Source organism: Cylas formicarius, unplaced genomic scaffold, assembly GCF_029955315.1.
Source record: "Cylas formicarius isolate icCylForm1 unplaced genomic scaffold, icCylForm1.1 PGA_scaffold_9__14_contigs__length_23061073, whole genome shotgun sequence".
In the NCBI taxonomy this organism is placed as follows: Eukaryota; Metazoa; Arthropoda; class Insecta; order Coleoptera; family Brentidae; genus Cylas; species Cylas formicarius.
In genome coordinates, this window is record NW_026844365.1 from 592302 (window position 1) to 607836 (window position 15535).

At 37.4% G+C, this 15535-nt stretch overlaps 2 protein-coding genes across 4 annotated transcripts in view; one reads left to right on the forward strand and one right to left on the reverse strand.

Moving 5' to 3' along the window:
• The window catches only part of LOC132707053 (prolactin-releasing peptide receptor-like), an 82024-nt gene extending 73034 nt beyond the window's left edge, over positions 1-8990 (reverse strand). The window contains exon 1 of the mRNA XM_060678695.1: positions 8838-8990. The gene's annotated coding sequence lies outside the window, so the exon portion shown is untranslated. The remainder of the gene's footprint in view (positions 1-8837) is intronic.
• LOC132707055 (uncharacterized) lies at positions 577-15431 on the forward strand. 3 transcript variants are annotated; one of them, XM_060678700.1, is made up of 4 exons: positions 577-669; positions 14204-14353; positions 14437-14599; positions 14649-15429. In XM_060678700.1, exons 2-4 carry the CDS (start codon positions 14276-14278, stop codon positions 15041-15043), a joined length of 636 nt encoding a protein of 211 aa, XP_060534683.1. In that variant the 5' UTR covers positions 577-669; positions 14204-14275; the 3' UTR covers positions 15044-15429. The 3 variants fall into 3 exon arrangements, with proteins under 3 accessions (XP_060534683.1, XP_060534684.1, XP_060534682.1); XM_060678701.1 differs by lacking the exon at positions 577-669 and adding an exon at positions 7399-7593; XM_060678699.1 differs by lacking the exon at positions 577-669 and adding an exon at positions 7738-7931 and having other exon boundaries at positions 14649-15431.
• The last annotated feature ends 104 nt before the right edge of the window (positions 15432-15535 follow it).

Consider the following 15535-nt stretch of genomic DNA (forward strand, 5'->3'; position numbering starts at 1 on the left):
GACCTGTCACGGTCACTGCACCAGGCACAAACTAATATTAAAAAACACGCTAATTGTTGGATATTTACTTTATAAAAAAGGTGGCACCACTGGGACTACGACATCAGCGTAAGATTTAATAAGATAAGTAATATGATATATATCTCCAACACCGTATAGCGACAGTGTCACTGTCAATTAGCATCCTGTAATTTATAATAACCAGTGACCATAGGTTCTGGGCAACCAGCATTACACGTAGACCTAATTCCGCCTAAATTGGATTTGGTTTGTATTTGGCGCCATGGAACTAGGAGCCGCTGATTGGTTAAAAAATAACAGCACGCCTGTATAAACGTCAGCGCGTAGTGTTGGTAATTTTTGCTTTTTCGCGGGAATTCGGAAAGCGTCGCTTGCAAAAAAAAAAATGTTTGCCGACATCGATTCGGGCTGATGTGCGGCGCGTTATTTTTAGCTCCGCCTCCCCGCCGCCGCCGCCGTTTGGAGTGTACCCCGAACCTCATATTTGCGAGAGGAGAAAAAGAAACCGCCGCTAATGTTGTTTACTCGACGATACGAGCTGATCGTTTGCGATTTTACTACGCCGCGGACAATAAATCGAACCGATGTCACATTCGTATTTGTTTTCCGTCTTTCGTACGCCCGGTAAATCGCCATTTCGCATGTACCGTGAGTTCAATTTATTTTTTTGGATGTAACTTTTTTGTTTTTAACCCTTTGCACTCGTATGTTAGAGCAGATTCTGCCATCTCCTAATCTCATTTCTGATATTTCTAAATAGCTTTCTTGGACCTTCGTTGAAGACCGGTTTACGTAAAAATAAAGATATTTATTTTATATATGCCATCGTAAGCTGTTTATTTTATATAATTATAATAATAACGGCTTTTTTTATTAGTCAAATAAAAAAACATATACATTTTCACAATATAATACAAAAAGTTCCGACTGTTCCAACTGTTCAAAATTTAAATTTCCCGCCAGACCTTTACGTTTAGCCTTCAGGCGAACAAAGAAAATAAACACAACTTTTTAATTTTCTTTATTTAGAATAAGTGTTACTTAATGGAATTATACACTATAATTATTTTCATGTTAATTAAGTAATTAAAAAAATAATAAGTAGTGGAAAATTAAAATCAATCGCCAGCTTTACTAACCAAGGTTTGATCTGTCAATAATTATTAAAATATATGCAACGCATTTTTTTTAAATTGCTTTTATACTTTTCAGAGGAACAAATTTGCAATGACTTTAAATAACAATAAAATTCCTGGTACGTTTTTTTTACATTAACCTTAGTTATCGACATCGCTTTCGACACTGGAACCTGTAAATGATTTTCTTCGGATGTCCACAGTTTGTTCACGAGAGAAAAGACTCTTTCTACTGGAGCATTTGTTCCAGGTCGACATAAAATGTATTCAATTAAAATACAAAAATTTTCATGTTTAAGATTGTTAGAACGAAAGTGTTTGAATACTTCCACAGAACGAGTTTCTGTTGAGACTTTTAAATTACCCCATTATAAATAAACGATCCCTGGAAGATGGCAGTCTGGTGACGTGGCACGGTGATTTTATTAACAAATCTGAAATTCCGTGCGTGTACCGTCTCCCGAAAAACAAACTTATTACTTAAAGATAAAGGTAGCACAGGATTCGTCAGGACCCTCATCGCAAAATTACCCAAATGAAGTACCATCGCCATAGGCCCGGACTTTACAGTGCCGCAAGGCCCTCAAAATATCAGCTGTGTAAACAATAAAAAAACAGAGGCCCGAGGATAGAGCTCTGCGGAACACCTGATAAAACCTGAACTCGCTCTGAAACCGCGCCGCTACACACAATTTTTTGAAAAGTAGGATGCTACCAGATTAATCGACTGTTGTGAAAGTCCATAATATTCAAGAAGTGCATGATTAACGGTATGAAGAGGTTTTGAAAAATCCAAAAGTATGAGTGCGGTATGCATTCTTTTATCAATATGAAAAGAAAATCGAGCATTATCATTCAAATAACTATTACACGTCTCTGTAAGGAATAAATTATCAAAATCGTGCTTTTCCGCGATGGATTTAAACTCCAGGAAACCTGTAAATATTGAACGTAAATTTAAATGTCCCACTTTAAGTTTTAGATCCTTCATTTAAACAAAAACAATCAGTAACTCCCAGTATACCGAGAAAAAAAATAGTATTGTTCCCTAATAAAATTAAAAAAAAATTGTGATATTCACATCTGATACAATCATCTCAATAAACAAAAAGCAAATAATCACAAAAGGGGGAATAAGTTAAAGATACTATTATAATTTATAAATACTCGAACCTATAATATGCAGAGTTTAAATCAAAATAATATATTCAACACATCATATATATGTATCATGTTAGTCAGAAATTCCGACTTGTTTCTCAAAAATGCTGACTTTTGCTTTTCAAAAACTCGTACTTATTTTTCTCTGACTTATTTTTTAGCAAGTTTTTCAGAAATTTTGACTTATTTTTCAACAATTCTGACATATTTTTCAGCATTTTGAATTTACTCAAAAATTACGGCTTTTTTCTCAGAAATAATGAGTTAACTTAAAAATAATTACTTGTTTTTAAAGAAATTCTGACTTGTTTTTCAGCAATTCTGAGTTATTCCTCATTAATTCATTCATTCATTAATTAGAAATTCTGAGTTAATTCTCAGAAAATCTAACATAACTCAGATATATTGACTGGATTTTCAGCAATTTTGACTTTACTCAGAAATTTTAATGTGTTTCTCAAAAATTTTAACTTGTTTTTTATGAGTTCTCACTTTATTTTTCAGCAGTTCTGACTTATTTTTCAGAAATTTTAAATCTGGTCCGAAATTTTGACTTGTTTCTCAGAAACTCTGAGTTAACTTGGAAATACTTTCTTATTTTTAAAGAAATTCTCAATTAGCTTCCAGCAATTTTGATTTATTTTTCAGAAGTTTTACGTTTACTACTGAGTTATTTACTTTCCTTTGGGCGCCTTCGTACAATCCCAACATTTGATTTGAAGTTTTTTTTACTACTATTACCAAAATTGTTTTTTTTGTTCCTACTCATACCTTTTCATATTTTAAGCCTTAATTTAAAAAAAAAACGGAAAACTTATTATTCTACTATAAAAACTCCGGACCAGGGACATTTGCATGAGGCATATTGGTGTTTAGCATCCCCAGTATAAAAATTTTTCAGACAACCTGTAGAAGCAAACTAAAGTTCACCCATCCCATCCTATCGGAACGGTTGCGCAGACTATAACCCGCGGCATTTGAGGGGGAAGGGTATGGAAACTGCGGGGGTGGAAGGGATCGGATACAAAATAGCGAAAACGATACGGCACTATCCGGAAGGACGGTAATTAGTATTTCGACCAAAAACATCTGCCCGGGACCCTGCCCACCCCTATTAATTGCAGTGTGCTCGTATCGCCGAAGGCGAAAGGGGTGGTGAGGGGGGTCGAAACGATAATTGAATTCGGATAGGGGTACCGAAAAATTATATGGGAGAATTTGCAATAATAATTGCGGCGTCGATAGAGGCGGCGACGGAATTGTCAAAGCCTCGAGCTCCGAACTTTGCGTCCCTGACGTCACCGCCAATTTGACGTCATTCAGTTTTGGTTCTGTTTAAATTTGGCAAATTTTTTAGGTTCTGTTTTACTTTTTTTAGTAAATCAGGGTATAATAATTTTGGCATTTCGGAAAAAAGGGGCACGTGTCGTTTTGTAATTCTTCATTTACGTCCCCACTAACTCATTACAGACAGTGGACATTGCATATTTTACAATTAAACCAAATTTTTACAATTCTGGTAAAATTTTGCAATTCTTTTTCGTTCTTTTTAATTTTTTTTTGAAAATCTAGGTATAATAATTGTGGCAGTTCGGTTAAAAGCCGCAAGTGTAGTTTTGTAATTCTTCATTTATGTCTTCTCCATTACAGAAAGATCGCGGCCTCTCGACTAACGAAGCTAAATTGTAATTCTTTGTAGATTAGCGAGTGGACATTACAGATTTTACAATATTTTTACAATGCTGGTAAAATTTTGCAGTCCCTTTTAGTTGTTTAACTTTTTTTCGAGAAATTTAGTATAATAATTCTGGAAAATGGGATAAAAGACGCACGTGCCGTTTTGTAATTTTTCATTTATGTCTTAGCCATTACAGAAAAAATGCGCCTTCTTCCTTTTTTATTAGCGAGTGGACATTACAAATTTTACAATTAAGCAACATTTTTACAATATTGGTAAAATTTTGCAAATCTTTTTGGTTCTGTTTAACATTTTTCGGGAATCTTGGTATAATAATTCTGCAAGTTCATATAAAAGACGATCATGTCTTTCTGTAATTCTTCATGTTCGTCCTCGCCAATCCATTACAGATAAATACGGTCCCTCGACTAACGAAGCTAAATTGTAATTCTTTTTAGACTAGCGAGTCGATATTACGGATTTTACAATTAAACCATATTCTTACAATGCTGATAACATTTTGCAATTCTTTTTGGTTCTGTTTAACTTTTTTTCAAAAATCTAGGAATAATAATTCTGGTATTTCGGATAAAAGACGCACGAGTCGTTTTGTAATACTTCGCTTTAATCATCGCCAAGTCATTACAGAAAAAACGCGGTCCCTCGACTAACGAAGCCAAATTGTAATTCTTTTTAGATCAGCGAGTGGACATTATAGATTTTAAAATTAAACCACATTTTTGCAATGCTGCTAAAATTTTGCAATTTTTTCTGGTTCTGCTTAACTATTTTTCGTTAATCTAAATTTAAAATTTGTGGCATTTCGTGGCAAAATATATAATTTCGTGAAAATCTCAACTTTTAGTTTTTATTTATTTTGGATAAAAGAGTTTGATCTAAATTGAGAACATGTCCGAATTCGACCGAACCAGATACCAAGCATCAGGCTGTTGTTGTTATTAAATTATGTCATCGGAATTACCTAACTTCCATAATAAACAGACCCTTACGAGAAGTCGGGGGATAACGAAGTGAAGTTTACCTCAGTCCCGTCGTCGTCGACTAATTTAAATCATTTTCCGTTTGCTCGTCGAAAACTTAAAACTACGGCGTGTAAAAGAAAACCGTCCCTAACGACGAAAACAAACAGAGAAGCACTTTGGTCTCGCAAATATTCAGCAGATCCGGTTTCCTAGCAGCACCGGCCTCAGGCCGCAGGCCTCTCGAAGCCACTCACTTCGTAAGGACGTCCAGAGGCGACTTTTTTTATTTATTTTTCTTTTAGTCACAGCAACAATAGACGATATATCAACAATAGGCGGTCATTTAAGAAGGGTCCTCATCCATATCACGAAAAGTATTAGCCATAAATATTTGGGGTGAAAAAACTTATAACTAAAGCAGAGAAATTATGATAAGTTTTTAGAATGGCCGCCGGGGGCGCAAGCGAGAGCGTGCACTAACATTTTCGCATTTTGTAGTTAAAAAGGGCTCTTCTTAGAGCATGAACTCTGCCCTGGGCGTAATTTTTTCAAAGGAATTTAAAGCAACGGTATCACAGAAGATGGCCAAAGGGTCAGTGAAAACTGGAAACTTACTGTTAAAACGCCAACATTAAACTTAAAATGTCAATATCATGTCAGCGTCAGACAATAACACCGATTAAATCACTGAAATCTTTGGGTTTTAATGTAGGATACTTGAAAATAAACACGAAAAATATCAAGCACTTCTAAAACTGGTTATTGTTATTGTTAAAATCTAGCTATATATATCTATCTATCTATTTCTCTATTTCTCTTTATATCTATCTATCTATGTATCTATCTATCTATCTTTGTATCTCTCTTTCTCTCTATCTATATATCTCTCTATCTGTGTATGCCTCTATCTATCTATCTATGTATGTATCTCTATCTCTCTCTATCCCTCTCTTTTTCTCCCTATATCTCTCTCTATCTCTCTATATATCTCTTTATCTCTATATATCTCTCTTTATCTCTCTCTGTGTCTTTCTATCTCTCTCTATCTCTATCCACCCGGCTGATTTTTAGTAGACGACGGTACCCCATGCCATAAAGGAGAACAGCAACCTAACCTAAATTATGGTTGCAGATGACTTTTTTCAATGTTACGAACGCTGCTACGTCGGCTTCTCACCTCCTCCCGTACTGAGCACTCCAGTCTGATGTTATTAATAGTTTTTATTTATTTATTTACGTATTTCTTTATTTGTTTGAAGAATTCTACCCCACAGGCATGAAACCAAATTACAAATTATAGTACAAATTATTAAATAGTTACAGAGGCATTTCAAGTAATGATGACATCACGAAGCTTAACCTAAAGACTAACATAACATATCGGATATATCTGGTACCAGATATCAAGAGCTTTTTCAAAATCAATGCTGGCCAACAAACAGGGTTTTTATCTCTAGCAGATATTTACGAAAGCCCTTCTGGGTTTTACCAATCCTTTCTTCTAATCCACTATATTTTGTTCCGTGTATTACAGGCCAGAATGTTCTTTTTTAAAAGAAGGTTGATTTTAATTAATTCTCTGGCATTATTTCAGTGTCGAAGATCTCGGTCGTTGCTTCCTTATCTTGTAACAATTTAAATATTTCCCTGCTGATATCATCTCCGAGCTTTTCAGATATTTGCAATTGTTGGTGCTGTTTCCGTTCGGATCTTCAATAACACTCTTCAGTGTCAGTCGCCGAGATCCAACTACCTGCCTGCCATTTCTTCAATTTCTTCAGACTCTCGCTTGTGGTATCTTCCTCCTAATTTCTGAGTTTTTATAATGCCATCCGGTTTTTCTCTTCTGAATTTCTGTAAAAATGTTTTTCGATTTATTCCACAGTCCTTCAATATTATTTGCTGTAGTCCTAGTCGTTTGCGACTATTCTTCAAGAAGTTGTGGCTCTTCTCTACTTGCCAACGTTGAAAGCCTGTTAGTTAGACTGGAGAAGTTGACTTTGATTATCACTTAACCTGGACCAATTAATATTGGTTTTCCTAGTAACTTAATTTCTTTTTACTTAAGACTTTAAGACAATGGTTTTTATGCGTACGTACTTTTCGTGTAATTCTGTTAAACTGAATGTAAAAACTAATCCTATGAAGCACTTTATATTTCTTGAGCACGTAAACATTTCCAATGGCCCGGTTGTCTTGCCTATAAACCTTTACGGCGGTCTGTTTGCTCCAATGAAAGAGTTTGCACTGTGCAAATACCATTAAATAACTTCTTAAAGATAGTTTGCTGCATTATGCGTTTCATAGCTTTTCCTGACTGTAATGATGGTTTACTATAAGCTTTATTTAGTCTTTTTTTATTTATCCCACGCTTTACAAAAAAACAAAATTTATTTTTGTAGGTAATTCAAGTAAATCTAAGAGTCATGTTCAGGGCAGGTGTATCGATAATCGCTTCGGACGTGTCGATATTTTAAATTGGTGTTGTTTAGAATACTAGTACCATTAAAGCTGCGACAACCTGCTAAACGTGCGTGCTAGGGTGTGGCGCTTGAGTGTTTCGATTTTTGGAAGCAGTGAATAAATGATTTCGAAAGGTGGTGAGAAAGAATAGGTAAGTTTAAGTTTAGTATAAGCTTTCCCTAGAACATTTTTTTTAATTTTCCCCAGAATAGAACAGATCGCCTCAAGCAGAATCGCAAATCCTCATAAATTGTTACTCTTGTTTTGAGTCGATGAGTGTTATCGTTTAGCCACAAATCGACTTTTTTATTCTCGGCCCGAATACCTAATTTACAAAAAGGGTAATTAAAAATGGACTTTACCAATGGAGAAAAACGAGACATGGTAAAAATGGTAGAAACGATGTCAACACATCGAAAGTGTATTTGAACATGTACAAAATATGCGGACAGAATGGATGAGGGAACTAAAGAAAATAAAGCTGATGAGGTAAGATTAACGTGAAATTATTTTATTCCCGGGAAAATCCACACGCCCAGTTTACTCTGATTTTGATTTAGTCTCAATGTGTATTAAGGATAAACACAACATTTTGGGACCTAATTTTTTTAAATGGCGAATGGTCTCATCAGATTTTCTAGTCGACGCTTGAAGACTATTTGAATGATTGACCATTGATCCACTTCCGACAGACAGGATCGGGAATAATGGACTCGTGAGATGGCCAGCCAGGTCTCCAGATCTGAGTGTCGTCGACAAATTTTTATGGGGTACACTTAAACATAGAATTTACATCAATAGAGAGTTTGCAGAATCACGGACGTTAGCTTTTTTTTTATAATGTGAAGTTTCTCATTAATTCTCATACACTCATAATTTTATCTTAGTTTTTTAAACGAAGCAAACTCAGCGAGATTTTTATCCGACAATTTAAATAATAATTAAATCAAAGTTTATACATTTTTTATAATAATGTTTTACCATATCTCGTCCTTCTCCATTGGTAAAGTTCATTTTTACAGTAGATATTAAAATTTCATCAAGTTTTTGTTCAATATTTTGAATTCGAGGCAACACAAATACCGTAAGAAAAAATATAAGTGATGATGGCTTGAGAAAAACGAAACGTCGCAAGGGATTTTTGACCTGGCCATAAGATGAACCCTAAAAAGTTCCAATGAGAATGTATTTACAGAGTTTTAAAATGAAGACATAAAAAAATAAAAACGAACACCGGAAGTTTCAGATTGTCTTCCATATAACTTCAATTTCAAAACCGAACGTCATTCAAGTCACCCCGTATCTCTTATCGGGATCCTAATGGTGAGAGTAGAATTTAATACACCCGGTATACGAAAACAAACCCGCTCGAAAAACGGTCGAAACACGACGTACCTGTTCGATCTTGCTGACTCTTGCGTGGGGCATTGCACGTCTACGATGTTTCTTAGAGCGTCTTGATGCCCGCGCGATCTAGTCGTCTGGCCATCCCGGGTGGGTGCCGAAAACAATCTGGTCCGTCGACGCGGTCGCAGCCGACTGAGACGGACGGAGATCGACGCGTAACCACGGCGACGGCGGCGCGTGGCGCCGTGGGCGGGAGGGACACAACTCTTTTTTACCCCCACCCCCCCTGCCGGAGGCCTTTTTTTTCTCGTTTTGCCCGCGAGTCGCTCGGTTTTGACGTTTCCAACGTAGTGACCAGAAATGATCTCATCATCATCATCCGTCAACCTCTTGCATCCACATGAGTCTCCTCCATCCCCTTCCACAGTATTCTGTTTTGTGCCTTCTGCTTCCACTTTTCCGTTGTTTTTCTCATATCGCCTTCCCACTTTCAAAAAATTCGATTTTTCGAAAGTGCCTACGCTCGTATAAAAATTGGTACAGAAATGATCAGCCTCAAATATATATATTTTTTATCTGTTGGTTTTTCCGGAATAACTTTCGAACTGCTGGAGCTACAAAATTGAAATTTGGCTGCTTTTCAATCCTTCACGAGACTTATAAGAAATGGCCTTGATGCGACACCGCCATCCATCTTTTTTTCGCGATTTTCGACTGTTTTTTGAACGTTGCTATGAAACACGATAAGTGTTCGAAATTTGAAGCAATCGACTTCATATTTGGCACATATCTGTAGCTTTGCCTCTTGACGGAACCTATTGAAAATGGGGGAGCTGGGGGGTCGGGAAGTATTTAAAAAAAAACGCGTGTGCAAGGGAGTACAAAAAAGCTCATTTTTCGAAAACCTCCAGAAGACGCAGAAGATACGGCTCCATAAACTTTTATTCTTGACAATTTTTCAAAAATATACAGGGTGCGCCGCAAATTCAAAAAAACTGAAAAATGGGTCCCCCTATTATTGAAAATTGGCAATTCTGCGTTTTAGATGTCAGTTTCTTTTACATGACGGTATAGCCCGTATAGACAGCTAAAACTTTTGTGTTTAAGATTTTTAGTATTGTACACGAGTGTTCGCAATATTCCGTGCAATATTAAAAAACGTACCAAGTGTCCCAAATTTGCAGCTACCGACTTCAGACTTGGGAGAGAAGTAGAAGTCCGGACCCGCATTTAGACTCTTTAAATTGAAAAAGAAAAAACTTATTTTCTCGAAAACCATTCACTCCATCGGTAAAATTCTGGGACCAGGAAACTTGAGAGACCCAGGGCTATAACCTCTCTATAAATTTTTTTTCCAGTTATGTACAGGGTGTGTCGATTATGGGCAAAAAATCAAAACGTCTCTGAGAATTGCCGTTTTCGTGGGTAAATTATTAGCAGTAAATGAAAAACTATAAAACAGTATCGTAAATTGTGTCGAGAGAGAGTGTCAAGTTTCGTCTATTATAGAGGGTGCGCAAGATACTTAAAAAAATCGCTATAATTTGTACAAATTTTTATATTTAACAAAGTTTGCCATAACTTTGAAGTTCGGCGAGACTTGAAACACACTTTATATAGGGTGTATGCACAATACAATAACATCGATTTTGCGAAAGTTTCATAGTGGTCTGCAGGAGCACCATAGAAAAACCAAGTCTCCCCCTAAGACAGGAAACTGCCAAGCGGTTTCTTTTCAAAATACAAAGCTGCTTCGCTCAGCAATGATTTTTCGAAAGCAATCTTGTTGGGTCTACCGCTTGAGAATTTGTTGTATGACATCTTTTATTTTATTTGTAATTCCCAGCTTTGCTCGTTTCATTTTATTCGCATCGCAAATGGAATTTCGTCTTTGACGGATCGAAAATGTTGAGAGATTTTTGGACAAGTGGTAAATCTGGTTTTGAAGTTATATATAATTTTGGTTTTAGATGGAAGGTGTCGAGAGTTTTCCTCTCAAAGGCTTCCATAAATATATTCGCTACGACTGGTGATAATGGAGAACCCACAGCTGTTGCCGACGTTTGTTCAAAAATTTGACTGTTCCAGACAAGAATTTTTCAATTAAGATAAGGGAAATTGTGTTGAGAATTTCAGGGAATAGTAAAGAGCGGATTGGCGAAACGTTAGCAACTTCGGCTCAGCTATAACCGAAGCAGGAGGAATCCAGAAGTTTTGCAAATAGTATTACAGTAGCCTGTGAAAGTTTCTTAAAAAAAAAATTATACCATATACGTTAATGATCTTGAGCCAAAGTAACTTTTAAGTTATGATAAAAGTAGAGACCTTGCTTTAAATTAATGTAACTTTATTCATTATTATTTATTTATTTATTATTTATTTATTTATTATTTATTTATTTAGCACTTGGCTATTTACATAAGCAAGTAAAATTTACATAAACAAAATTATAAACTTCGCAAATACCCCGTAAGTCTCTTCTTGAACACTCTTGGGCGAGGCGCTCCCTTAACATTATCCGGCAGTTCATTAAAATTACAAACACCATCGTAGAATAGAGTTTTCTGTAAATTTGTTGTTTTTACTATAGAAACATTGAAGTGCTGATTGGGACGTATATTATATTGATAAAAGTTTGACCTTTTCTCCAACCATAATTTAAGATAGCCTGGTTGGTCATCGTGCGCAATTCCATAAACCAGCATTAAACTTGCTCTTCTAATGAACTGCCCGACATTTAGCCCATTTAGCTGGTCTAACATACTCTTTATAGGAGTATATCTATCCCAGTTCAGGATGATTCCCAAACCCTATTTTGTTATAACTGTAACTTATGTAAATCTTCTTTTGTACAAGATATAAGCAATGAACAAACATATGAAAAATGAGGCAAAATTATACTATTATACACTAATATCCTAGTCCACTGCAATAAAAACCGCGATACACGGTTGAAAAACTCTATTTTCTTACCAATTTTTTTGCATAGATATTCAACACCATTACTAATGCATAATTGTGGATCCAAGATCACCCCTAAATATTTAATTTCGGAAACAAACTCAATTTTATTACCCTGTATATCCACAGAATACCCCGACTTATAAAATTTTTGACAGTTAACCTTAGAACCGACAACCAAGCACTTGGTTTTGGAGCTATTTAATTTCAGTTTATTTTGACACAGCCATTCGTAGAAATACTGCATTTCGGTTTCCAGTTTGGTAGCTATTTCTTTGCTATCGTTTCCAGAGACTGAAATAGCTGCAACTGCTTCGTGCAATTCGCACATTTGAATTGTATACCCACCTTAACATAACGTCAAATTTCTTCATATCGAGGAATCCTTTTCATCAGTATACAAGGCTATTTTCGTCAGGTTGAGACTTGTTTTGCGCAAAAATTCCCGCTTTTGGCGGAAAACCCAAAAACCGGGCGACTTTGACCGTTGACCTTGAATAACTTTGAGGTCTGAGGTGCCCAACCGCGCCACCAAAGTCCAGGTCCGTCCATGGCTATTGGTTCGAAACGTTATAGTTAATTTTCGTCAGGAATTTCGGTTAACAACCCTCACCGGCTGTGATTTATCGCCCCTCCGGCCATAATTGATGAAAAGATTTCAACGAATCGACCTCCGGCCCGACCAGACCATCTATCATCGGCATCTTCAACGGGCCTCTTCTGGAAAACGTCTGTCAAGGAACGCTGACGCGTCCTGCCGGTGGGGGGGTGTGTTTCATCGTCACATCGCCCCTCAGCGATTCAAAATTGGTTGTCGATCAGGGAAAACACACCCCTCGCGTATATTTTAAACGGGCAATCACATTCAGACGTCGGCCGCAGAATCAATTAATGAACCCTTCGCGGAGCTGACGTTTAAAGGGCGCAACGCGATGCATACGAAATTTAGCTTAATAATCGAAAGGCCAGGACCGGGCTCGGTACTTTTGCGGACGATACGGATAAAATGGTAGTTTAAACCGCTTACGTCAGTCGCCAAATTGAACCGATGCACCTTATACTGATGATATGACCATTTCAGAATATATGCATCGAAAGCCAGTACAATTTTTTTATAATTAAGCCCGTTCTTCAAAAATCCCATAATTTTTTCAATGAATATAAAAGGAACACAAAAATTCGTTATGGAAGTTGTTTATTAGCTCTGAAGGAGCCAACAGAACGATTGGCGAAGCATCAGCAAGTTTGATTTATAAACAATCTAGAAGATTTGTAAATAGAACAATGTTGTGTTGCTTGCTGGGAAATCTGCCTAATCCAGAAAAGCAATTATTAATTTGGGTTTAAGTTTGATTAAAAAAAAAACCATTTTTACAAAATCTTTCCTACTTCCACCAAGCTCTTCAAAAAAATTATCATTAAAAGCTTTTTATTCATAGAATCATCCCGTTGGCTTCTCCAGAGCTAACCAGGGCTAGTTTCAGATTAGCTCTGAAGAAGCCAGTAGAATGATTGGCGAAACGTCACCAAGTTCGATTTATGAAGAATCCAGAAGATTTGCAAATAGGAAAATGTTGTATTGTTTGCTGGGAAATTTGCGAAACCCAGAAAAGCTATTATTAATTTGGATTTAAGTTCGATTAAAAAAAAAACGATATTTTGTAAAAAGAAAAACGATACTTTGTAAAAAAAAAATCGTAATAGCATTTGTTATTTATTTCCCAAAGCCTACTCGTCCACAATGGTAAACACCCCGCATTTGGAACAGGACTCGAGCCAAATATCTGGTGTGCTATATTTTGTAAAATATACAGGGTGTCCCGAAAAAAAAAACATATCTATAAAAATTATCTATTAGCTTAGCTCCGAAATTTTTCATTCCTTTTAGAACGCCGTTGTTTTCGTAAACAGATATTTAAAAAACAATCCGGAAAACCATTAAAAACTTAAATTGTTTGAATTGAACGTTAAATTTTGGCATTTCAACGATGAACAGAAATGTACTAACCTACCCGTTTGAGAATAACGCGGATGTTTTCGTGGATAGTTATTTTAAAATGAATCCCAAAATCCATTAAAAACTGCCATTTTTTGAAACCTCTGCAAAATTTTTCACTGCTGAAACCCATATTTTCCAAAATACGCTTTGAACGACGGATACAAAGGGATTAGTACGGACCTGCCCGAGTCCGTCGCACAAAAAGGGGCTCGTGGGTACCTTCGCTCGCAGATCGCGACTATAGAATCGAATTTCAATCTGGCTACTGTCAAACATATATTTTTTGCGTACCAATATCGTTTTTACTACCACGCGCTAGTTGAAATTTCTTCGTGACTTTTTGACTCGTCGATCACCGCCCGCCTTTTCCGATTACCAACATGAAAGGCGTCGAACTATCAGACAAACAAAAGAAACGATATTCCGCTATCTGGGAACTGATTAGATACCGCAGATTACAGAATTACGGGATCCGCCATCATCGACAGTCGCACGATTTTCGTGTTTTTTCCACGCATTTTCGAGAATGCTCCTGCTCGGCCATTTTCTCGTCGCCGTCGCGATATTCGAAGCGTCCGGCGACCCCCAACCCATCTCGAAAGAGGTACGTATCCGAATATCGCACCTAGAGACCTACCTAAACCTGAACATCGAGCTATTAGACATCTAACACCCGTCCTACCCCAGCTCGACGACGAAAGAGACTGGATCGAGATCAACTACCGTCCGGTGCGCTTTAGCCAGTCCATCTACAAAGCCCAGGTGCTGAAAAACAACTCCATCGACGTGGTGGACGGTCCCATCCTGCTCGACAACCCACCGGAGGGCGTCTACTTCGTCGTCACGTCAGGTACCATCTCCGGTTAGCCCAGAACCTTGTTTACACCCGTAATCCGTAGACAATTACGTCGACTACGTCCTGACGATATCGCCTAACGACACCAAGGACCCGACCCGCGAGATGTCGGTGACGATGGAGGTCTCCGGAGACGCGTCCATGCAACGCGACTTGGACGTGGTGATTTTGGAAGCGTTGGACGACAACCTGACACCTCTGGCGAGAACCACTATTTTGGTGGTCGACGGCGACGAGTACGACCCCTACAAGCTGATGCTGAAGACGGACAACCGGAAGTACATCGTTTTGGACCGTTTCTATTTCCAGCTGTTCCTGTTGCTGCTGATAGTGACCGGGGTGCTGCTGTGGCTCGTCGAAATGCACGACATCGTCAGACACTTGCGCGCCAGGCGGCAAAGGAAGCAGGTCTCCTACAAAATACTGACCGATGCCTGAGGGGAGGTGAAAGGACCCCTTATGAAGCCTCCTAACAGTGATATTAGTTTTTAAATCGGATATTCCACATTTACTGAATAAATATCCTAGTTAAATTGCGGCTTCCATGAATCAAGAGCAACCCAGGTGCAAGACTCCTAGACATTTGACGTCAGCTGCTGTGTGCCTAAGTTTAACCCAGCGGCTAGCTGTTATACCAATTTAAAAAATCGTTGTCGATCCCAGACATCTCACTTTAGCTGCTTAGAGCTTAATTGTACAGGACTGTCTAGGTATTAGAAAATATATTACCATTCCTAGTTGCACTTATTTTAAACGCAGTGTCTGGGTCTTCTGTCAATAAAGAAAATCATTGTCCCCATACATCTAACTTCACCTACCTGGCGTCTACTTTTAACCCAGTATTTTTTTAAAGTATTTATTATATTATCCCTAAACATCTGCGCCAGCTACTTGCTGAACCCAATGTCGGGATCTTCTGTCATCTAAAAA